Source organism: Gouania willdenowi, chromosome 4 (genome assembly GCF_900634775.1).
Source record: "Gouania willdenowi chromosome 4, fGouWil2.1, whole genome shotgun sequence".
NCBI classification, from domain to species: Eukaryota; Metazoa; Chordata; class Actinopteri; order Blenniiformes; family Gobiesocidae; genus Gouania; species Gouania willdenowi.
Genome location: NC_041047.1, coordinates 29,910,059 through 29,933,244, shown reverse-complemented (window position 1 = coordinate 29,933,244; position 23,186 = coordinate 29,910,059). Strand labels below are relative to the sequence as shown.

At 38.5% G+C, this 23,186-nt stretch overlaps 3 protein-coding genes across 7 annotated transcripts in view; 1 reads left to right on the top strand and 2 right to left on the bottom strand.

The window, feature by feature from the left end:
* The window catches only part of fryl (furry homolog, like), a 107,727-nt gene extending 104,182 nt beyond the window's left edge, over positions 1-3,545 (bottom strand). Inside the window, exon 1 of one of the 4 annotated variants that reach the window (XM_028444186.1) lies at positions 3,414-3,545. The gene's annotated coding sequence lies outside the window, so the exon portion shown is untranslated. The remainder of the gene's footprint in view (positions 1-3,413) is intronic. The other 3 variants (XM_028444182.1, XM_028444187.1, XM_028444189.1) reach the window with 3 other exon arrangements.
* LOC114461801 (uncharacterized) lies at positions 1,389-21,498 on the top strand. 2 transcript variants are annotated; one of them, XM_028444191.1, is made up of 5 exons: positions 1,389-1,393; positions 16,476-16,707; positions 16,843-17,076; positions 17,671-17,733; positions 19,105-21,498. In XM_028444191.1, exons 2-5 carry the CDS (start codon positions 16,491-16,493, stop codon positions 19,233-19,235), a joined length of 645 nt encoding a protein of 214 aa, XP_028299992.1. In that variant the 5' UTR covers positions 1,389-1,393; positions 16,476-16,490; the 3' UTR covers positions 19,236-21,498. The 2 variants fall into 2 exon arrangements, with proteins under 2 accessions (XP_028299992.1, XP_028299993.1); XM_028444192.1 differs by lacking the exons at positions 1,389-1,393; positions 17,671-17,733 and having other exon boundaries at positions 16,336-16,707.
* On the bottom strand, positions 9,655-14,516 carry ociad2 (OCIA domain containing 2). Its single transcript, XM_028444193.1, has 7 exons — positions 14,346-14,516; positions 14,177-14,261; positions 12,917-12,970; positions 12,776-12,823; positions 12,549-12,699; positions 9,932-10,006; positions 9,655-9,760 (listed from the first exon to the last, which is right to left on the bottom strand). Exons 1-6 carry the CDS (start codon positions 14,418-14,420, stop codon positions 9,940-9,942), a joined length of 480 nt encoding a protein of 159 aa, XP_028299994.1. The 5' UTR covers positions 14,421-14,516; the 3' UTR covers positions 9,655-9,760; positions 9,932-9,939.
* Positions 21,499-23,186: the final 1,688 nt, after the last annotated feature.

The following is a 23,186-nucleotide window of genomic DNA, read 5'->3' as shown; positions in this document are numbered from 1 at the left end:
ATATTAACAATGGTCTTAGCTACTGCATTTTTTTAATCCTTATTTTAAGTGACTGCATTAAAAAATCCAAAGAGATTATGATTAGTAAAGGAGGTTTCTCCACTCTAATAGATACTGTATATTGTCGGTGGCCAGCTCATAAAGTTATCTGGTGCAAGTCTAAATTGCATATATGTATTTTGCTTTTTTTCTGATTCATGAAAAAACTAACCTACACTTTTTTAAAACAAGCCCTAATTTAGGGTGAATTTCTTTCTAACAAAATGATAAATAAAAACCGGTGTGTCACAACACCACAGTAGCCTTTAAATAAATATAGCTTTTGTAGGAATTTACCAGGTAGACACCGAGGGACGCATACAAAACAGTAATAAACTCCACAACAAAAACATGTTGCTTTAAGTTTAGGTTGGGCCACACTATGCAATCCTTGTTTGATTGCATAGTGGAGCTTAATAATTTAGCTGTGTCTAAAAGCAAACACACAAAAACACCAGGATCCAACTGGGTTTAGATAAGTGGCCATCTGCTATGGTTATCCAAAAAAAGTCACCTGCTGAGGGGTCACAGTTTCACACTTTGTAGAACAGGATTGATAAACTATTAAAACTTACTTTTAGAGTGTACAGCAAAAGACAGTAACTAAAGTTTTCAAATTCTAATTTAACATGTCTTTACAAGACAAAAAAATGCAACAGAAAAACTGGACAGCTTTTATTACAAACACACTACCTTTCATTTTGAAACTGCGTTTTCATTTTCAATGCTATTAAGCAAGTATAAATGAGACAAAAAACTGATATGGCAATGTAATACCAGTTTACATACTTTAGGCAGTGGCTATCAGTACGTAATACGTGTTCATTGACCGGCAGTCTATCCATACGCAGGACCCCTGATTGGCCAGTTTAGGTTACGTGATAGATGCACCACGTGACTTAAATTTCCGTCAGTTTTATTTTAGCTCAAATTTATTTTTAGGTACCCCGATAAACCTTTTATTTTCGCCCTAACCCTTTTATTTTAGCCCTACCCCTAACCCTTTTTATTATAGCCCTAACCCTTTTATTTTAGCCCTAACCCTATCCCTAACTAGAGGTCGACCGATATATGGACTTTTTTTAAGATCGGCAATAATAAAAAAAAATTTTTTTTTTTTTTTTGACCATCACCAGCCCTCCCTAAGGAAGGGGTAAAAATATATCTCGGCCTCAAATATCAGCTTCCAAAATCGGCTTTAGATATTAGCCATCGGCTGAAATCTTTTCTAAAAAATCGGTATCTGCCTTTGAAAATCCCATATCGGTCCACCTCTATCCCTCACCCTAGTTCAGGAAATACCCTAAAATGTTTTTTTTTTCATAAATGTATTTTTAGAGGTGGAATTTGCCGTGTTAAATATGTTAAAATGAAAAAATATATATGTCAAGTGTGGAGTTCGAACCCACGGCAGCGGAAGAAAGAAACCTTGAGTCAGGCACCTTAGACTGCTCAGCCACCCTGACAAGGTGAAAACACAGGCACATTACGCTTATGTAGAAAAGGTTTGGCAACGATATCTTTTGTACCGATAGACTGCCGGTATATAGATAGACATTATGTACGAAGACACACTTCCCATATTTTATGACAACATTGTTGCATTAAAAGTTAATAAAATCTTATTTGACACAGCAGCACAGTATTTCACAGCTAATACTTCCCACAGGCAGATTAGTGAGAGGCCACTGTGTGGGTGTTTTGACGGGAGCGTGGTTTTCATCCACATACTTTTCAATGCCATTAATGTTTTACCAGATTAGAGGAAATGCACTAATTCACCAGAATGATACCACAAATAGATAATCACAGATAGATGACTATCTGGAATGTAGGGGCATTCCCTCTCATTTCTTGCGTGCAGAGAAAAATAGGTTACACATCTGGGCTTATCCTGGTGGGAATGAAGCAGTATGCCATCAGCTGCAATCACCAAAAGAGTCACAGGATTTTTTTTTTTTTTTAAACTCAACATAAACACAAATTATTCAATATTACAGAATGCAACAGCACGTCATACTAAATGTGAAACTAAATGTTCTGTAATTAAACATTCAGAAACTACCACATTACTCGGGGTTCCTGTTCATCAAAGCGTCTTCCGCTGTATTATTGGCCTTCCAATGAATACAAACCAGCTTCACTTCAGTTTTGTTCCTTCAGACACATTTAATTATATCCACTTCCAGTCACACAACAGATTGACCAGATTCGGTCTATCTGTATCCAAGTGCCACGACTTTGCGTTTCAACAGAAGACGAACAAATGCTTCATTGTACGCCTGAAGCAGAATGAAGTCCTCCAAGGAATGTGGGATGCAAAAGTTGACAGTAACAGCAATGTACACGAATCTCCATGTTTGGACATGATGAGGTATAGCTCCCTTTAAAACAAACCATAATTCAAAGTAAGGTTTTAAAACCTATCAAAATTAGCTCTCCAGCAGGTCTGACCAGAGCAAATACCAACAATAATAAAGCAGATTTGCATATTTCAGAACAGGGTTATGGGACATTCCTAAAACACTTCAAATATGTGGATGTCGTGGTTTGTCGTTTCAAGTAGTGCACTGCACTTGAAGTAAATGTTAGCAAAATAAAAAGAGTTGCACCTGAAATAAATCTGATTTTAGAGATTACACAAATTGTTCTATTTACATATTTTACACAGTAAAGTCTCCGAGGGTCAAACAGGATTCTTTAATGGGGCCAGGGCTGTATGTTAGACAATGATGATTTAACAAGGGGGGGGGGGGGAATCACTGCTATGAACTCAGTCAAAGGCCTGAGGTTTGCTAGTTTGTTTTACAGATACTCTGCTTACTTCGGAGCTTCCCAACTGTGTGTGTGAGGTAAATAGGTTTGTCACTTTCACCATCTCCTATATGTAACCTGACAAATGAGGAATAAATTGGATTATTTGCTATAAACTGCATAACAGGGTCAATCGTGAGCTTTAGGTAGCAGCTAGCCTGTTGGTGACACACAAACTGCTAATGCAGAGCAAAAGGCTAAGCTAGCAGCAGCAACTTGCATTGGCTGACAACTAAAAGTTAACATTTACCAAGCTGTATGCATCATTATTACCGGCACTGTTAACTATAAAGGACATAAATATAAATGTATCACACTGACAGCCACAAACCGAAAAGAAGCACCATAAATTACAAGGTAGAGAGGAGAGTAAGTGAGACTAGCACAGCAGCCAAAGTGCTGCTTTAGCATCATGCTACGGCTGCAGTTCAGCCACCACAGTATGAAGCTAACGGAAACATAAACCACCAAGTTAACCACCCAACTTAGTGTTAACCAGTCAGGACGACAAACACCGAGTCATTGTTCACTCTATTGTCTTTGAAACAGAGAGTACTCACAACTTTAGTTTGTTGTCTGGGTAGTTGAGACTGGTAGCTATAGCAGAAGTAATTGTCCTGGTCCAGGTCCTGGCCCTCCTCCATTGGAAGGATCAACGTAGTGGTGTGATTGCTCCTCTCTGTCCCAGCGTCTGAAGCGCTCCTCTGTCAGCCTGCCCGGCCCGCCTCCCTACGTCACCATTGGTAGATATCCTGAACGCCTACGTAAGATCCGGCTCCTCATTTGACAAAAATACTGTCAGTCTACATTTAACGGAACAAATGATTGGCTGGTGTCATTTAGAAGGAGGGGTAACATTCAATTCAGGCTAGTGACCCCCGCTCTGCGTTTGTTGACGTTGCGCAAACCGTATGGCGCAAACACCCAGAGGTGGAAAGAGTACTGATATATCCTATACTCAAGTAGAAGTACTGTTACTTGATTGAAAGTGTACTCAAGTACGAGTAATTCATGCATAAAATACTCAAGTACAAGTAAAAAGCAGCTTAATTAATTAGTACTAAAAGTAAGAGTTACTAGTTATTCCATCACACCTGTTATGGAAATCTTCAAGCATTCACTATATGTCTGATGAAATAAAGTCAAAATAAACCAAACTATATTTTGTGGATTTTAATCCAGAGATCTGGCATGGAAAATGTGTATAGATTAATGTTGCCACGGTTCCCTTGCATAAAGTAAACATCTCATGTATAAACTTAAAAAGGAAGATACCAAATCTATCATTATTTTCCACAAAGGCATCTGTGTAAAATAAAATATTTATTAAAATGTACAATTGTTTTTGTCATAGAATAACATCAAAATAAATAAATCAAATTCAGGCTCTAGGTATAGCTAAATTTATTTACTCTAAAACAGTGTCATGCCAAATATGCCATGTGGTAACATAATAGGTAAGAAACCCTAAGCTGAACCCAAGAAAGTAGCTGGGTGTTGATCCGAAATGGTACAAATAAGAACGTATGGATTATTTGATTGTTGTCTGGTCATTTCATTTTTTGTAGTTTCACAATGCCCGTTGATCAAAAAAAATCATGATTTACTCAGTAACAGTTAGGTGTAGAAATGCAACTTAGTAGATTACTTCTTTTAAAACATACTAAAATAAAGTAAAATTATTGATTTAGAAATATACTCCAAAAAGTGCAAGTACCCATAAAAGCAACTCAATCACACTAACATGAATACTTACAATCCATTACTTATACCTCTGGAATGTAGTCTCAACAAAAAGTAAAGTGTAACGTTCCATAAATACTGTATGTGAAATCAACTTTAGTTATGGTGAACAACAAATATCATGAAATCATAAAATATGTTTTTATATATAACCTGATTGTACTGTTGTAAAATAATAAAGCTTTTGATAAACCTACCCTTTTTGTTTCTCTAAAGAATTATTGATGCATCGTATTCTGACAAATCAATAATTGATGCATCGTATTCTGACAAATCAATAATCGATGCATACATGTTCAATAATGGTTATTTAAATGAAAAATGACCTGAATGTTAACAGATAATTTAAAAACACTATGCTTGAGCTGCTGATTTAGATTATTATATCTAATAAACAGTTTATAATATATGTTTTAGAACTGCCATCTTTGTTTCAAATTTGTTTATTGTATTGTATGTTACAAGGATGCTGCTACGTTGGCACTTTACCATGCAATTCACGTATGGTTTAATAAAAGATTAAAGAAGTAAATTTGTCTCCTGTGTCTGAATAGAAATGCCATGTTTTTGAAAGCAGCAACTCATCAGTGTTTACGGTGAGAAACCAAGAAATGCTGCGAAAATGTGCATCTTGATGCATCGATCCCTGTACACCAACAGCTGCACCTCCTCTCACCAGTCAGTCAAACTCCTGAAGTTTGCAGACGACACAACCATCATCGGTCTCATCTCTGATGGAGACGAGTCTGACTACAGGTGGGAGACAGACCGGCTGGTGTCCTGGTGCAGCCAGAACAACCTGGAGCTCAACGCTTTAAAGACAGTGGAGATGATAGCAGACTTCAGGAAGAACCCAGCCCTCCTCACCCCCCTCACCCTGGGAGACTCTACAGTGAGCTCTGTGGAGTACTTCTGCTTCCTGGGGACCATCATCACTCAGGACCTCAAGTGGGAGCTGAACATCAGCTCCCTTATCAAAAAAGCTCAGCAGAGGATGTACTTCCTGCGGCAGCTGAAGAAGTTCAGTCTGCCAACAAAGATGATGGTGAACTTCTACAGCTCCATCATCCAGTCCATCCTCTGCTCCTCCATCACCATCTGGTACGCTGCAGCTACTGCCAAGGACAAGGCCAGACTGCAGCGTGTCATCCACTCTGCAGAGAAGGTCATCGGCTGCAATCTGCCCTCCCTCCAGGACCTGTACGCCTCCAGGATTTTGAGGTGTGCAGGAAAGATTGTGGCCGACCCCTCCCACTCCGGTCCTAAACTATTTCAATCTCTCCCTTCTGGAAGGAGGTTTCGGTCCATCAGGACCAGAACCTCCAGACACAAAAACAGCTTCTTTCCCTCTGCCACCATCCACATGAACACACCCCAAGTCACCCACTGAACCCCCCCACCCGATCACCACCTCCATGATGACATTATCTGCTGCACTGTATATATATATATATATATATATATATATATATATATATATATATATATATATATATATATATATATATATATATATTTATATGTATCCTATTTATCCTTTATTCTCTATCTATCCTTTATTTATCCCCTCATCCTTTATATTTATCATTATTATTATTATTACTGTTGCTGGATTGTTCTTTGTTTTTTTTATTTATTTATTTTTATTTATTTATTTTTTTGTTGTTGTTTGTTTTGTGCACCAACTACCAAGACAAATTCCTTGTACTGTCCTTAAAACTGTACATGGCCATTAAAAACATTTCTGATTCTGATTCTGATTCTGATTCATAACTGCATTGCAGTCCCTATAATCATAATTGAATCGAATCGTGAGGTACCTAAAGATTCCCACCCTTGCATAGATGTTGATAGCTCGGAATTTGTTCTGATCATTCAGCTCTCTTCTCAGGACTTCCATTGTTGTGATTGACATTCTTGCAGCCTCTTAATGATTTACATTCATCTGTGGGATCCTGAGGCACTTGTAGTTGTCCTGGAGATCGTTGATGTTCCCCACTGGTAAGTCCACTCCCTCAGTCATGATCATCTTGGCTCTCTTGGATACTATTTGGCCACACTTCTGTCAAACCTGAATGACATAACAAAGTCCTTGCTGCATATCCTGGTGGTGTGGATCAGTCATTCAATGTTTCGCTCAAGCTTTTGCAGCTTCATGTCATCCATGAAGAGCAGGTGACTGATTGTTGTTCCATTTCAGAATTGGTATCTATAGCTGGTCTTGTTGTTGATCTAACTGAGGGGGTTGCGGATTATAGTGGTGACAGCGCGTCTCTTTGGTAAAAACCACACTTGATGTTTGAGCAATCAGCGATGAGTTGGCCTCTAGTGTGGTCTTCCACATTCCCATTACTTTCTTAATGAGGGCAGTTAGTGTCCTGTTGATCTTGTACCGTTTCAGACATTCCAGTATCCTCCGTGTCGAAGGCTTTTATTGTAATCAATCCAGGTGGTATACAGGTTGGTCTTCTCAGGCAATTGTTCTGTTTGACAGCAGCTTGGCTCTCTTAGTGCTACTTCCAATTACTTTATGTGCCTCACTCATCTACTGACTCGTGCCTATTTACCTTAGCTGCTATGGTCAAGATACCACACAGATGCAGGTCCCAAGAGTCAGAACTGAACTGGGCAAAAGGGCCCTTAAATTTTCTGCCCCATCTATAGACCTGGAATGATGTACAGAAGGACTTGATATTGACACATCGTGTAACTCTGGGAGAATTTAAGACATTTATACAAGAAAAAAAATAATTTTAATTGGATCTTGCGACTGTGTTAGCTAAACAAACGTGTACCTCATTCTTGCTCTTCTATTGTGTGTGACCACATTTTATTTGTGTTTTGTTTTGTGCGTTTGCTGTAACCGTTCTGTTTTTTGGTGCTGCTGTCTTAGCCAGGTCACTCTTGTAAAAGTGTTTTTTAAATTTCAATGATTAGATAAAGGATAATGCTTTATTGATTGATTGACCTGTCGTAGGATAGGACATTTCCCTTCTGGGCATGCTGTCCTGCTATGAGTCAGCCATTCTAAGTGTTTCATCCATCAGCAGTGGGTTCATCTGGACTGTTGGGCGTTCATGGAGTGCAGTTAACTTCATCAGCCAGTGTGTATAGATCATATCAAGGCCCAGTGCTGTCCAACTCTTCATGTTTTACACTCTTTCCTAGATGTCTGTCTTTGAGATGCTTGCTGGCACTTGTTCAAGGAGGTTGTTGTGGTCAGTGCTTAGGTCCACGAGCCATTGGGCATCTGTCTTATGTGATGCTTCCTTCTCTCATATGCCTTTATAGAATGTATCCCTCTCAGACCATGTTGGCTCTGATCTCCTACTTCTTTGTAGGAGTGTGACGATATCTCGATACAGCAATATATGACAATATTTTTCCGTTCGATCGATTAATTGATATGCTCCCGCTAAGTATCGATTTTTTTTTTTTTCAACACCTTTTCTGCTTTTTCACTAAAATGTGCTGGTAGGTCTTCACAGAAATTGTGTCACTGTTTGTTGAAAGAACCATTATGTTATTTACTGGAATATTGCACTATAATGGAGTCACTGGTAAGAAAAACCCTATTTTGTTTACAGAAAGCACTATTGGAGATACTTATTCGTTTACATTGGTATGTTGACACTTATTTACAGAAATATTGCACTAAAATAGTGTCACTGTTCATAGGACACTTTTTCAATTTAGTCTTTCAGAGATATAAAATGAAATTTATTTTTTCACTTAATCTTTTTTTTTTCTTATGTCATAGGTTATCGTTGATTGATTTCTGACCAATATATTGATAATCGCAGTATCGTCATATCGTGAGATAATCATTATCGTGAGCTTTGTATCGCGTATCGTGAGGTACCCAGAGGTTTCCACCCCTACTTCTTTGGTGACCTCTTCAATCACATGGCCAGAGCTGTAAGTCTTTGTTTGGTAGATCTGAGGGCAGTGGATTATGGGATGACTTTACTTATAGACCAATATGAAAATAGGTACATGTGTGCATTACAACTCATATTACAGTGGATTTATAAATGCACAGATAGGATGTTATTTCTGTGTTTTTTTTTTTTTTACTTCTTACGATATAGAAATCATTTTACATTGACAACTATTTCTACATTGGTTGGGAAATAACCGCCTGAACTGTCACGCCATACAAACAGAAGTGGGATCATCACTAGCGTTTTGTTGCCATCTGCTGTCCAATTTCATGTCATTTCTGTCACTCTTCATAAAACAGTACTTACACTATTATTATAAAATATACTGTATATCATATACATTTAATATCACAATAATAGTATAATTATATATTTAATATACATTAAACACTAAAACAGCTGTAGATATTTTGCAAAAATTATCAACTGGCTTAGGAAGGCCAAAAAACCAAAAAATCTCATTCTCTACATTTATTTTTGTATATCTAAAAAAGGCATTAATGTATCTCTTAAACCCTGAATTAGATTTTATGTTTGGACTCAGTGGTAATATTTGTATTAAAAAATAAATAAATGTGCTCGTGATTATTAGCTGTTATTATGAATATCTAAATAAGGTGACTTGATTGCTAATGTAGAAAACAAGTCTTTAATTTAATGACTGTTTCACTGAACAGTTGATAAGAACTTGTAATTAATGCATTTTATGAAAGGGGGGATTCTCCGAGGGGGAACCTTTGTACTGTATGTGTAATTTGCATGTTCTCCCTGTCCTTGTGCTGGTTCTCTCTGGGTACTACTTATTCATCCGTCGGTCCAAAAACGTCTATGTTTGTGTGAATAGTCCGTTGGAGCGAATGATTGTGGAGATATTTGGTATTATTCATGTATTGACTCTGCTACTCCCTGAACTTGATGTAAGCTGGACAGGCTCACATTGGGTGAGTTCAGGTTAAGAGAGGACACAACTGGAAAGCTGTGGTGTGCTGCAATGAAAAGCTAACAACGCTCTCTAGTGGAACTTTATTGAAACGCAACAGAGAATAGAGAATAATGATGCTTAACACAATAGGCTACTACATACTGTAAAGAGTGACACACAGGGACCCACAGCAAAACACCATCAAAAAGTGACGCACCCAGCTCTTTATTTGTTTAAATTTATGCAAAAATAAAATATATTGTTCCACAATGGCAGAATCTCCAATCTTTGGATGCACCTGTAGAGTGGATAAAGAGAATGTGTTTAGTACATTAAGATGAAGCAATACTCAAGATAAAATAATGTCCTCCATCGGATTGCATTATGATCTATATTACCTTGGTTATTCTGCAAAATAAGCCTGTTTCAAATGTTCTGTTATTCCATTCAGTTAATTTGTTGTGATTACCATTTGCTCTATGCTTGTTCTGCAGGAGTGGCTGGAGCTTGTTTGTTGCATTCCTCACATACGTGATTGCAGGCTCTGTAGAGATAACACACTGCTGAGCTACACATGCAGAAGTACCTCAACATCCATGGTTCATAGTGTGAGATTAAAAAAAAAAAAACAAAATGCGGTGACAAGATCTTCCAAGAGAAAGCTTTCTTCAAACGTTCGTTATTTTAAAGGGGACATATCATGCTAAATCCACTTTTTTAGCCCTTAAATGCATTTTGCTGTATATTTAGAGTGCTTAGAAGTACAGAAAAAATCAAATTAGTCTCTTCAGGTGCTCCGTAGATATCTTTATATTCTGTTTTGCTCATATTTTTCAATCTGTTTCGATTTTTCTATTCTCTATTACGTTTTTTGAACTATTACATCACAGTATTTGCAGCGGAACTGCCAAATTAGTACATCAACTCCAGGTCCAACACTTCGAACAATCCACCATTTTTATTTCTCGCTTTTATTTTGTAGTCCAAGCTCAAGGATGCCGAAGTTACGAGAGGATAAGTCAAAATGTTTGGTTGTTGGATGTAGTAACCCACACGCTTCATTACACCGTCTCCCAGCATCAGAACCTTTTCTAAGTGCCTGGTTGAGTTTTATTTTTCACAGAAATGTACCCACATCTGTGGGTAATGTCATTTTTGTGTGCGCGAAACACTTCAAGGATGACTGCTTCAGCAACCTCCGCCAGTATAAAGAAGGATTTGCCGAAAGACTTTGTCTGATTGAGGGTTCAATTCCTTCTATCTTTGGAGACGATGAACAGAGCACTTCAGTAAGCTGTAAATAATGCTAAAAAGTGGGATGACAAGACGTCCCTGTCATTGTTTTGTTAGCATTAGCAGTTGCACCGTCTTCAGACTTCATATGTTAGCGCTGTGGGCTCGTTTTAGATCCTTGATGATATGGCCTACGTGATTTAATTTAAGTCTAAAGTTTTCATTAGTCATTTCATTTTGCCGTTTTTGTCTTTGAAAAGACTGTATTAAAATGCATTTCGTGACGTTAGCTTGGCGCTAGCGTTAGCTCGGTGCTTGTGATAGCTCACTTGTTAGGGTTCTGCAGGTTCATCATCTTCATTTTCATGTCACTCCGCTGGGTCCGACTCTGGCTCGAACATGTAAGGCTGGATGGACAAGTCTTCTGTTGTTGACATTTTGTAAATAACCTCTGAATAAAAAGTTTATGCGCCGCTACATAGCCGTATCTCTTCTATCAAACTACAAAAATGGCCGAGCAGGGTGGAGTTGAACCGAGTGTCACCTGAAGAGGGGGCGGGGTATGGAGTGTCTCATTTGCATTTAAAGAGACCGCACCAAAACGAGTTGCTCTCAGAAGCACATCAGAAAAGGGTAGAAAAGGGGTCTGTGGAGCTATAATAATGAGGAATTCAGACCCAAGCATTGCTGTTCCGCTTTATATAGACCACAACTGTATGATTTATATGTAAAAAGGAAGGATTTAAAACCATGATATATCCCCTTTAAGCCCTGCTGCCCTCTGGAGGAAAACAAATGTCTTGCTTTGCATTCAACTTTTAAACGTCTGAAATACCTAAAATCAAAATTTGAGTGTTAAGAAACATGTCCTTAGCTGTCATGCCATATGTGATTTTTTTTTTTTAGATTACATAGTTATATACACAATAAAATAAAGATTGCCGGCCCTGCCAACCTATAGTACCTTTTTTCCACCAGTTGGGTGAGTATAAGCCTATTTACAGCTGAGCCGTCCCTGAACTAGATCATCTCGGGCGTCAAAGCCTTTTTCTGTGTGCACTGTGTTTATACAGTTTGATGTAATGTTCACTAGCATCACCGCTGTGTACAAGTCCATATTTTTGGCTTGCAGTAGTCTGTTAGGTTAAATATAAGCCGCGAGGTAAATAATTTCAAACATATGCACTAAATGGGGGAGTGGTGGCCTAGTGGTTAAGGACGCTGGGCTTATAATCGGAGGGTTGCCGGTTCAAGCCTCACCGGGGCCGTCACTGTGGGATGCTGAGCAAGTCCCCCAACCCCGAACTGCTCCCCAGGCGCCGCAAAATGGCTGCCGACTGCTCCTCAGGGATGGGTTAAGTGCAATAACAAAAAATAGGTTTTTATCCTATTTAAAAAACAAAACAAAAAACCTGTCGCAAGTAATATGCCACCTGGTGGTGCGAGAAATTGCTTGCAAATGCTACATAAAAATCCACAAAAATCCACCTTATTACTGGAACTGTTACTGTGTAGAGATATTCATATGCATACTTAGTGGCTTACCTAATACAAAAACATTTGTGTTAAATATTTATTGTAGTGATTATGCATGTTTTTTTTTTTTTACAAATGTGAGCCATTTCATTTTGCTGTAACAGTAAATAGGAGTTGTAGTGATTTAAGACAAGTGAGCCTCCTGTTTAACCGAAGTCATTCTGTGTTCATTATTTTAATGCATACATCACACATTAAAATGCACCTACAAACCAGAAATAATAGCTCTGGTTTGTAGAGAATAAGGAGAAAACGGCATCTTTACAAACGTATGTATAAAATGAACAGGATTAATAAATCAAATGTTTGGCCCTCACCTGTGTCCTTGACCAGGGCGACCCCCTCTAGACCAGGGCCCAAATCCCGGCCCAAATCCTTGCCCCTCCGGAAAGCCAAGAGTCTTGAACTTGCTTCGGCAAGTGGGAGCATAAGATGCATTCCCAGCTAAAAAGCCAAGAATCCCAGCAACTGCACAGAAAACCACATCATTTTCACAACGACCCCAATCAGGATAATTCTAATGAGTGAAATAATCTCACAATACCTGCAAGTTTTGGGAAAGGTCCAAATCTCTTTGACGCTTGCCACACACCTACATCAGATGCAAAAAATCTGTGATTAATCGTGTTAAAAAGAATCAAAAAAGAAGTCTGAGAGAGCAGAGGTGAATATGTAGAGCTTTTACCTTTGTAGATGAGGCCCCCAGTGACTGCCATACTGCCAACAGAGAGTGGAAGAGCTAAAGATAGAAAGAAAGGCTTGTCAGTCAGAGGGAGCGATGAACACCTGAGGCCAAATTAAAGAAAAATCTAACATTTCAGCCTCTTGTCGACTTTTCTCTTAGAGACAAAGTGACCTCAACTGAGATAAAGATCCTTCATGCGAACCGGCAAAAACAAACATAACTATTCAGTGTTTCGTCAGCCAAGCTGAACAAAAGGGTTAGCTGTGTTTATCTGATTGAAGACTGATGATTTTAATCCTGCCATGACATGTTTACACCCTGTGATGGATTGATTCCCCCTTTTTTTTTCCACTTGAACTTTAACCCGTAAGGTACAAAGACACCATTAGCAAGGACACCGGAAGCTGCGATTTCTGCAGCTTGCGTAACTTCATCATTAGAGAGCACAAACAGCAGCTGCATGGCGGACGCCGCCAAGGCTGGGACGGAGAATCGTGTTGCCACTTGAAACACGGCTCCTTCTGGCGTTGCAGAGTATAAACTGGTCAGGGAAGTGACGTTCGGCCCTTCACACACACAAACCTCTCTGTCCTTTATGTTGAGCAGCTTTCCTCAACAAACAAGTGACACATGGTTTGAATCCTTTTGGTTACACAGGTTGGAGCAGATCATTGTTGTTTTTGCTGGATTAAGATCGCTCAACTGACATGAATCACTTGTTTTAAAGAAGTGTTTAAACATTTAGACGTTTCATTGAGGAAAAATGTTTGGATCTTGCCAACAGTTTGAGAGTGTGGGGGCTAATGATGAGAGTTTTTTCTTCCTCTAAAATGGAGGTGTGACTGAACAAAGAGAGCCAATGCCATAAAAAAACCTTTAACCAAGCTCCACCTACACAGACTTATCTTGACACATGGCCCAGACTCCTACACCTACTGTAGGAGGTCAAACTTCAAAAACTTTAGAAAAAAAAAAAAAAAAAAATCACAAAAAGTACAAATATAAGGAGGAAAACTGTCAAACACAAAAAGCAGCAAGTTGATTGTGTATGTGGTAAACACTAAGAGTGGGTCTAAGGATAGAGATCACATATGGGAATCATTTTTGGTGCTCTGAGGGGGATTAAACATAAGCACAGAGTAAAGTAAACACAGGAGGATATTAGTCCCTCATCTTACTGACTTGATGACGTCAGAATGAGTCAAAGTTAGTTACAATTATGTAAATGTATGTGAAGCTCAAGATAAGCCTTTTATTTACCTCTATACCAGAAGCTCTCCTCTCGACACTCTTTCCACACTTTAAACACATCGTCTCTGTGGACGTGAACGTCGCTTACCGGACACTGTGGGACACGCAGGTTAAATTAGCATCTTTATCCTCTCACAACAGCATGAAAATGTCTGAGCTCCTGAATGATAACTCTAACCTTTCGGCGTCCTTTCTCTGTAGTTGCTCCTTCGTCCATTAATGCTGTTGGTGGTCCACTTGCGTCAGCAGCCATTACAGCGGTGCTTAGTTATCAACTGTTTAACCAAAGTAAAGTGCGCACTGTACTGCTGTGGACTGTACTGTTACACCCCTTCCGCCCCAAGCAAAAAAGGGGGCGTCACGTGTATACGTGGGCGGGGTTACAAGCTTGGGGCGGAAGGGGTTAAAAAAAAAAGTTATATCAATAATGTTTTTTAACCCTTTCCGCCCCAAGCTTGTAGCCCCGCCCACGTATACACGTGACGCCCCTTTAAAATAATATATACAGTATATATATATATATATATATACAATTCGTGAGTGTTCCATGTGCATAGGTTGGAAATTGATATAAATTGCTGTTTCTGTGAAAGACACTTTGAAGACATTCTTCATCTGTTTTGGTCAATCTGCCCCTTTTCCAACAAATTGTGGAATAACATCCGTAATCTGATCTCTGCTTGTATTGAATCTCACTTCTCCTTTTGCTTTGAACATGTATCGTTTAATATTCATCTATGAGAAAGGAACAGTTCTATATAATTAACCCTATTATACTTTTAGCTAAATGGCACATTCACACGTGTTGATACACAAAACAGAAACCACTGCTTTCCACTTTTGAAAATGAAATCAAACACTCCACGAATGTGAAAGCCATCAAGACTTTAGATTTATGTGTTCTCTTCAATATTTTTGTATAATCTTTTACTCTGGAGCTGTGCCTATGTATGTTTCCCCCTGGAAGTTGTTATTGCACTATTTTATGTTTGAATAAAATTTGAAAAAAATAAAATAAAATAAAAAATGTGAATAGGTTGCTTTTAGTGTCCTTTAGAGAGAGAGAGTTGCGACAACGGAAGTCCAAAAATGCTTGACCGTCACGTGATTCATGTAAGACTGAATTTTTTTCCGGAAGTTCGAATCCATTGATTGATTTATCAACTGCATTGATTAACAATATTTATACAGTGTACCGTCATATGTATGTGTATATACAATATATGTTTATGAAGTTCCATAAATAGTTTTTTTCCTAACGTAAATTCGTATTAAAGATTATAATTGCTAACTTACCTGCTTTTGACGTAGCTAAGGCCAACATTAATTTGGTTAAGAAATATGTTAATATGTATTGTATACAGGATGTATTGCTTTGAATTTTCTTAAAAAAAAATAAAAAAATGGGTCATTAAAAAACACCACATCCACACAGGACCCATTGAAAACATATGTATTATATTCATACATATATAAAAAATAGACACTAGACTTTTTTTTACTATGCACTTATGTACCAATATAAATGTATTCAATAAATGTCGTACAAAGTCAAAAACATTAATAACTTAAAGGAGTGAAAATGTATGGCTTCCCAACCGAACCAGAGAGGAGAGAAAGAAATGGTTAGCCAAAGTCAGCAGGAGCGTAAACAAAACTGTGTGAAGTAAACGCTGTGTATCTGCTAATGATCCCTTAATTTTTTAAGAAAAATTTAGAATGTTTTTCTTTTGAACATGAAAACAGGAGCAGTGTATCTCACAATGAAATAATAATAATAATAATAATAATAATAATAATAATAATAATAATAATAATAATAATAATAATAATAATAATAATAATAATAATGTTTTACTGGTCAAAAATGCCTCACAATCCATCTAATCCGCTCTAGCTCCATTGGCTCCAATTGTAAACAGCTCACTTCCGGTGTCACGGTCCGAGTTTATCTCCGTACTGAGATAATAACCCTAACCGGAATTTAATCCAATAAACAAATAAAACACGTGTCCGTTCACTTTGAAATAAAAAAATAATTATTTATTTTATTTTATTTTTCAGCAAAAAATCTTTTTCCGGTAGTGCGCATGCGCATATTTAATCTCAGTACGACGTGACCTCACATGACACCGGATGTGAGGCTCCATGAGCCGCCATTGCTATAAACAAAAAAAAAAAACAAACCAATGGAGTTGTGGCCACACTGCTTATTTACGGCTCTGGTTGCTTTCTCGTGACGTCACATTGCTGCATCGCGAGAGCGCAAAATTTGAGAATTCAGATGGAGGTCAGGAAACTGAAGTAGCTTGAAATCATAAAAATGCCCATGTTCTGTGTAGTTTACGGCTGCTCCAATCGTTCTAATCGAGAAAAAGACAAGAGTTTTTATAGAATACCGAAGATTGTCATTCACAAAGGTGAGAAATGTAAAAAGCTCACAGAACAACGCCGTAAAAAGTGGTTTTTAAACCTACGTCTGCGGTCGGCAGGAGCAGAGTATTCTAATGCTCGTGTCTGCAGCGACCACTTCGTCACAGGTATGTTAGCGAGCTAGCTTTGTTTTTGTGTCTGTGTTTATATAGCATTAGGTTGTTGTTGTTAAATGTTCATTTATTCAGTAATGATTATTAAGATACTGGTATTCTAATATGGACGTCATTGGGACTTTTTAGGCTGTCCTGGCGCTTTGGGCGACGTTGAGTCAGTAGACTGGGCTCCAACGGTCAACCTCGGTTACCAGTACACTAAACCCATATCAGAGGTTTCTCTTCAACGAGAGCAGAGGACGAAGCTCAAGGAGGACCAACAAAGACGGTCGGACTGTGCAGAGACTATGTTGGATCTCCAAAAGCCAGCTGAGAGCTCCGAACCAGAGCAGCAGAGGAATGAGACATTAAATGAACGAGGTAAATTATTGTACCAGTGTAACCGGCATTATTAATAAGGCCGTGTCTACAAGTTCGTTAAACGTATCCGTAGACCGCCATTCTATGGATACGCAGCCCCCCTCATTGGCCAGTTTTGGTCACGTGATGGGTGCAAAGTTCGTGTAGTTAATTTATTTTTTTAACTACCACGCTAACCATTTCGTTTTAGCCCTAACCCAGGAAATACCCTATAATGTTTTTTTTTTTTTCTCGTATATATATTTATAAACGTTGAATTTGATGTGTTACATATGTTAAAATGAACAAATATATATGAAAATAGTGGGATTTGAACCCATAGCAGCGGAAGGAATAATCTTTATCTGTATTCCGTATCAATAGACACTTCCTAATAAATATTACATATGTGATCATCAGAAAATCAATGCAAAGCTCAGGGCTGCAGAGAACGTTTATGTTTTTAAAAACAGGCTCAAGACCCACATTTTCCAATTAGCTTTAAACTACTTTTTTATTCATTTCAGGATTATCTTTCATGTTTTTGTTCTTTTTTACATTGTTTTTATAGTTTTAGGTTTATCTTTTAGGATTGCTATCCCAATGTTTCCTCAGATGGAGCCCTGATGGGCCGTGGCTGCAGTGGTGCCGTCGGTCTTCTTGTGGCCCTCAGTGATGGTAAACGGCTTCTGCTTCTGTTTTGCTGGACTGGGGGCTCTGTCTCAGTGCCCTGTGCCCACGGTCTGTGTCCTGGTCCTGGTGTAGATGGCTACTTGTGATGTCTCCATACCCAGATCCTCTGTACCCAGCCATGTGCCATTGTCCTTATTTTAACTTGTGTCTGTGTGTGGTGGACAGGGTTTGTACTGAGTTGGTGTATTTTTAACAAGGCAGTGGCTATTCGTACGGTTGCCGTATCAATATACCGACATTCTATGAATACGCAGCGCCCCTATTTGGCCAGTTTAGGTCATGTGATAGGTTAGTCATTGGCCAGTAAAATTCATAATAATAAAGGAAAAACCCAACAAGTTCCACATGAACAACACCATTAAAGAAACCTCCATACTCTCCCAACAAAGTATATCTCATGACATGGCAGCGCATCCATTGTTTGTGTTGGAAACACAGAAACATGGAGAAAATGACAAGAACAACTCAGCCTCAGTGAGGCGCATCCACAAACCAATCCTTCCTTTCACTGTAGAAAATATGAACAATGTTCTGTTCTGACCTTACCTTTGCTGAAGGTCTGGTAGCTCAGGTGTTGGTCTCCCATCTTTTAAAAGCTGTCATTTTTCCTCAAAAGAAAGTTTCTTAATCGTCTCTAGCGCTGTCATCCTGCCTGTAGTGTTATTCCGCTTCTAGCTAGAGAACGTGGCAGCAGCGGTCACGTGATATCTATTCACTAATGCACTTTGAACTTACATGTAGCATTTAGCATAACGCGGTTACGTCCAAAGGCAGCGTAGAGAGCTGCCTTTTTACGTAAATGGTTTTCATCTTAGGGAACTGACTGCACATTCGCAAACATAAAAACGCACTATGGGAACAGAGGCAGAGCAGCGATGTGCTTTTGGGAGGGGGTGCGGCCTCCTCCTGCCTTACAGCAGAATGAGACTGTGCAGCATCTCTGTCGTACCAGGAAATAGCGATGTTTAGTGGTTTGGGCTATAAAAAGCACACAATGCTGACACTTTCAAACTTATAGGTACTGTATGCTATCGGAAATTGAAAAATAAATAATTTATAATTATATTATAATTAAAACAAATAATCAAATATCAATTCACCCTTGGGTAGGCACTGACTGCACGTCACTGCTTTCATACTTAATTTTGTAGTTTTGCTGAGTCTTTATATTAATTTATCTGCTTTTGTAATGATTTTTTTTTTTTTTAATGTTAAGAGACTTTGTGGACATCCTGTATAATTTCACCAGAGAACTTGCATGTCTGTAAAAAGGTTGTCATAAAGATAACTTCAAAACAATTCATATGATTCATATTCATGAATTATCTAATTATGCTCTCCACTGCTATATTGCAGGCTATGCAGCTGCTGGATGTCAGACTGAGCTAATGATGGATGACATCGAGAAGATGGAGGGTGTTCTGAGACAGATTGCAACAGAGCTGAGAGATTTTCGGACCAGGACACTGGACACACGGTTCAACTGAAGGAAACCACGCCCACTCTGAATAAACTGCTAACTCTGGATATGACCTTTTTTTTTAAACGTTTTATTTATTCAGAATATTTTTCATTCAAAACAGAACAGTGAGATGTACTGCACATACTGTAAGACAAGGACAGATACTGATTAAATAATAATTGAAAAAAAACACAAAATCGTACATACATAAACAACAAATATATTTTAATACAGAAGGGGTCTAGGGTCCAATTAGTTTTATCAAAATTTGTTCCCAAAGTTTCCTAACTTCAATTGTAGTCATGTCGTAATCTTTTCCATGATGCATAAGTTTAAGATTCTGTCTCCATTGTATTATACTGGGGGGTTGTGGGTTCATCCAAGAAGCTGTAATTGTCTTTTTTTGCTACTAAGATTATCACTCTTAGCAAGTAGTTGCAATCTTTATCAAACGAATTCTCTGGTAGAATGCCTAACATAAAAAGAGCTGGAACAAAAGGTTTGACACCTACTAGTTTCTCTAACTTTTTTTATGCCTCTCCAGAACTCTTACTATCTTTGTGCAATCCCAAAATATGAGTGAAATCCCCCACCACTCCACTGTTCCTTCAACATAGATTAGATGTGTTGTTATATTTTGCTGTGATAGCTGGAGTAAGAAAAAAGCACGTCTTTATCTTCCAATCAAATTCCCTCCATGATGGAGTATTTGTTAGTTTATGTCCTGAATCAAAAGAGTCCTCCCAATCCGTTATTATAATGTTCGCTTCAAGGTCCCATTTTTCATTGATGTCACTATTGTTCCCAGTTAATTCTTTTTCTAGTGCTTTATACATCTTTGAAATCAACCCCCTTTTGCATGTATCCTCTGTGTATGACATGAATAATTCCTCTACATTGGTTGATTCTTTACATGTTTTTTTTCCGCTCCTTATGTTTCTGGAGATAATGTCTCAATTGCAAATATTTGTAGAAGTCACAGTTTGGTAAATTGAATTCCTGTTTGAATGAAAATTAACCCCTTGTCCATTTTTCAAATGACTTGTTTATCCTACCTGGTTATTACTTTTTTTTAACTGGAATATAACATAAGACCTATTTCTCATTTTCCAAGTGCAGAAAGTGCCACTCTGCAAATAGAATACAAAAACAGAGACGGAGAATCGTGTTGCCACTTGAAACATGGCTCCTTCTGGTGTGGCAGAGTACAAACTGGTCAGGGAAGACACACACACACACACAAACCCCTCTGTCCTTTATGTTGAGCAGCTTTCCTCAACAAACGAGATGTGTAGGTGTATTCTGGTGACGCATGGTTTGAACCCTTTTGGTTACACAGGTTGGAGCAGGTCATTGTTGTATTTTGCTGGATTAAGATCGCTCAACTGACATGAATCACTTGTTTTAAACAAAGGGAAGTGGAATAAATTAGAGTTCTATGAATAAATACCCAAAAACTCGATGAAAAAAACAAATTAGAGGAACATTTTTTGAGATGAAGTGATGAAGCCTTTATTGTCATTGTACATATGTACCATGAGATTAAAACAAGCCAACTCCAGTAACAGTGCAAGAAATAAACAATATAACACAGGACAGACACAAATAAATAGTACAGGAAAGGAGGTGAAGTGAACAGTATGTACATTTTGTATTAAAATAAACAACTACATTGCTATATACTGTGTCTGGTGTATAGCACATTGTCTATATATGTGGTTCAATGATATTACACATCAGTGTTTTGTTTTGTTAAAAAGTGGCTGAGCAGAATCCGTGGGCATGGATATGAGATCAGCGCATATGAGAATTCAGAGTGGTTATTGCTTTTGGAAAAAAGCTGTTTTTGAGTCTGTTTGTTCTGGCCTTAATCAGTGCACCTGTAGCGCTTCCCTGAGGGCAACAGGTCAAAGCCAGGGTGGCAGCAGTCTTTGTGATGGTTTTAGCTCTGTTGAGACAGCGGGAGGTGTAAATGTCCATCAGGGAGCGGAGAGGGCAGCCAATGATTTTCTGTGTTGCATTTACGACTCTCTGGAGCCTCTCCCTGTCTGAAGTGAGATGATAGATGTGGACGTTTCATTGAGGAAAAATGTTTGGATCTTGCCAACAGTTTGAGAGTGTGGGGGCTAATGATGAGAGTTTTTTCTTCCTCTAAAATGGAGGTGTGACTGAACAAAGAGAGCCAATGCCATAAGAAACCTTTAACCAAGCTCCACCTACACAGACTTATCTTGACACATGGCCCAGACTCCCACACCTACTGTAGGAGGTCAAACTTCAAAAACTTTTGGAAAAAAAAAAAAAATCACAAAAAGTACAAATATAAGGAGGAAAACTGTCAAACACAAAAAGCAGTGTATGTGGTAAACACTAAGAGTGGGTCTAAGGATAGAGATCACATATGGGAATCATTTTTGGTGCTCTGAGGGGGATTAAACATAAGCACAGAGTAAAGTAAACACAGGAGGATATTAGTCCCTCATCTTATTGATTTGATGACGTCAGAATGAGCCAAAGTTAGTTACAATTTTGTAAATGTATGTGAAGCTCAAGATAAGCCTTTTATTTACCTCTATACCAGAAGCTCTCCTCTCGACACTCTTTCCACACTTTAAACACATCGTCTCTGTGGACGTGGACGTCGCTTACCGGACACTGTGGGACACGCAGGTTAAATTAGCATCTTTATCCTCTCACAACAGCATGAAAATGTCTGAGCTCCTGAATAAAGTGTGTACTGTACTGCTGTGTACTGTACAGTTAAACCCCTTCTGCCCCAGGCTTGTAGCCCCGCCCACGTATAGCACGTGACGCCCCTTTAAAAAAAAAAAAATAGTTATTGATACAATTCGTGAGTGTTCCATGTGCATAGGTTAGAAATTGATATAAATTGCTGTTTCTGTGAAAGACACTTTGAAGACATTCTTCATCTGTTTTGGTCAATCTGCCCCTTTTCCAACAAATTGTGGAATAACATCTGTAATCTGATCTCTGCTTGTATTGAATCTCACTTCTCCTTTTGCTTTGAACAAGTATCGTTTAATATTCATCTATGAGAAAAGAACAGGAACATTATACTTATAGCTGAATGGCACATTCACACGTGTCAATACACAAAACAGAAACCACTTTTGAAAATGAAGTCAACCTATATGTGAAAACCATCAAACACTCCACTAATGTGAAAGCCATCAAGACTTTAGATTTATGTGTTCTCTTCTATATTTCTGTATAATCTTTTACTCTGAAGCTATGCCTCTGTATGTCTCCCCCTGGCGGTTGTCATGGCACTATTTGTATTGTACTGTTTTATATGTTTGAATAAAGTTTGAAAAAAAAAAAAAAATGTGAATGGTTGCCTTCCCGTGACGTCACATTGCTGCATCGCGAGAGCGCGAAATTTGAGAATTCAGACGGAGGTCAGGTCAGGAAGTTAAGCTTGAGAATCTGCCGTCTGAAATCTTCAAAATGCCCATGTTTTGTGTAGTTTACGGCTGCTCCAGTCGTTTTTACCGACAAAAGGACAAGAGTTTTTATAGAGTACCGAAGATTGTCATTCACAAAGGTGAGAAATGTAAAAAGCTCACAGAACAACGCCGTAAAAAGTGGATTTTAAACCTACGGTCGGCAGGAGCAGAGTCTGCTAATGCTCGTGTCTGCAGCGACCACTTCGTCACAGGTATGTTAGCGAGCTAGCTTTGTTTTTGTGTCTGTGTTTATATAGCATTAGGTTGTTGTTGTTGTTAAATGTTTATTTATTCAGTAATGATTATTAAGATACTGGTATTCTAATATGGACATCATTGGGACTTTTTAGGCTGTCCTGGCGCTTTGGGCGACGTTGAGTCAGTAGACTGGGCTCCAACGGTCAACCTCGGTTACCAGTACACTAAACCCATATCAGAGGTTTCTCTTCAACGAGAGCAGAGGACGAAGCTCAAGGAGGACCAACAAAGACGGTCGGACTGTGCAGAGA

Bases quoted from the DNA above. Each gene is read 5' to 3' on its own strand.
- ociad2 (XM_028444193.1), bottom strand. From the start codon at position 14,420: ATGGCTGCTGACGCAAGTGGACCACCAACAGCATTAATGGACGAAGGA. The intron at 12,700-12,775 runs GTATTGTGAGAT...TTTTCTGTGCAG, and splicing joins ACCTTTCCCAAAACTTGCAG to TTGCTGGGATTCTTGGCTTT. The intron at 10,007-12,548 runs GTGAGGGCCAAA...TTATCTCTACAG, and splicing joins CGCCCTGGTCAAGGACACAG to AGCCTGCAATCACGTATGTG.
- LOC114461801 (XM_028444191.1), top strand. From the start codon at position 16,491: ATGCCCATGTTCTGTGTAGTTTACGGCTGCTCCAATCGTTCTAATCGA. The intron at 16,708-16,842 runs GTATGTTAGCGA...GGGACTTTTTAG, and splicing joins CAGCGACCACTTCGTCACAG to GCTGTCCTGGCGCTTTGGGC. The intron at 17,734-19,104 runs GTAAACGGCTTC...GCTATATTGCAG, and splicing joins TCTTGTGGCCCTCAGTGATG to GCTATGCAGCTGCTGGATGT.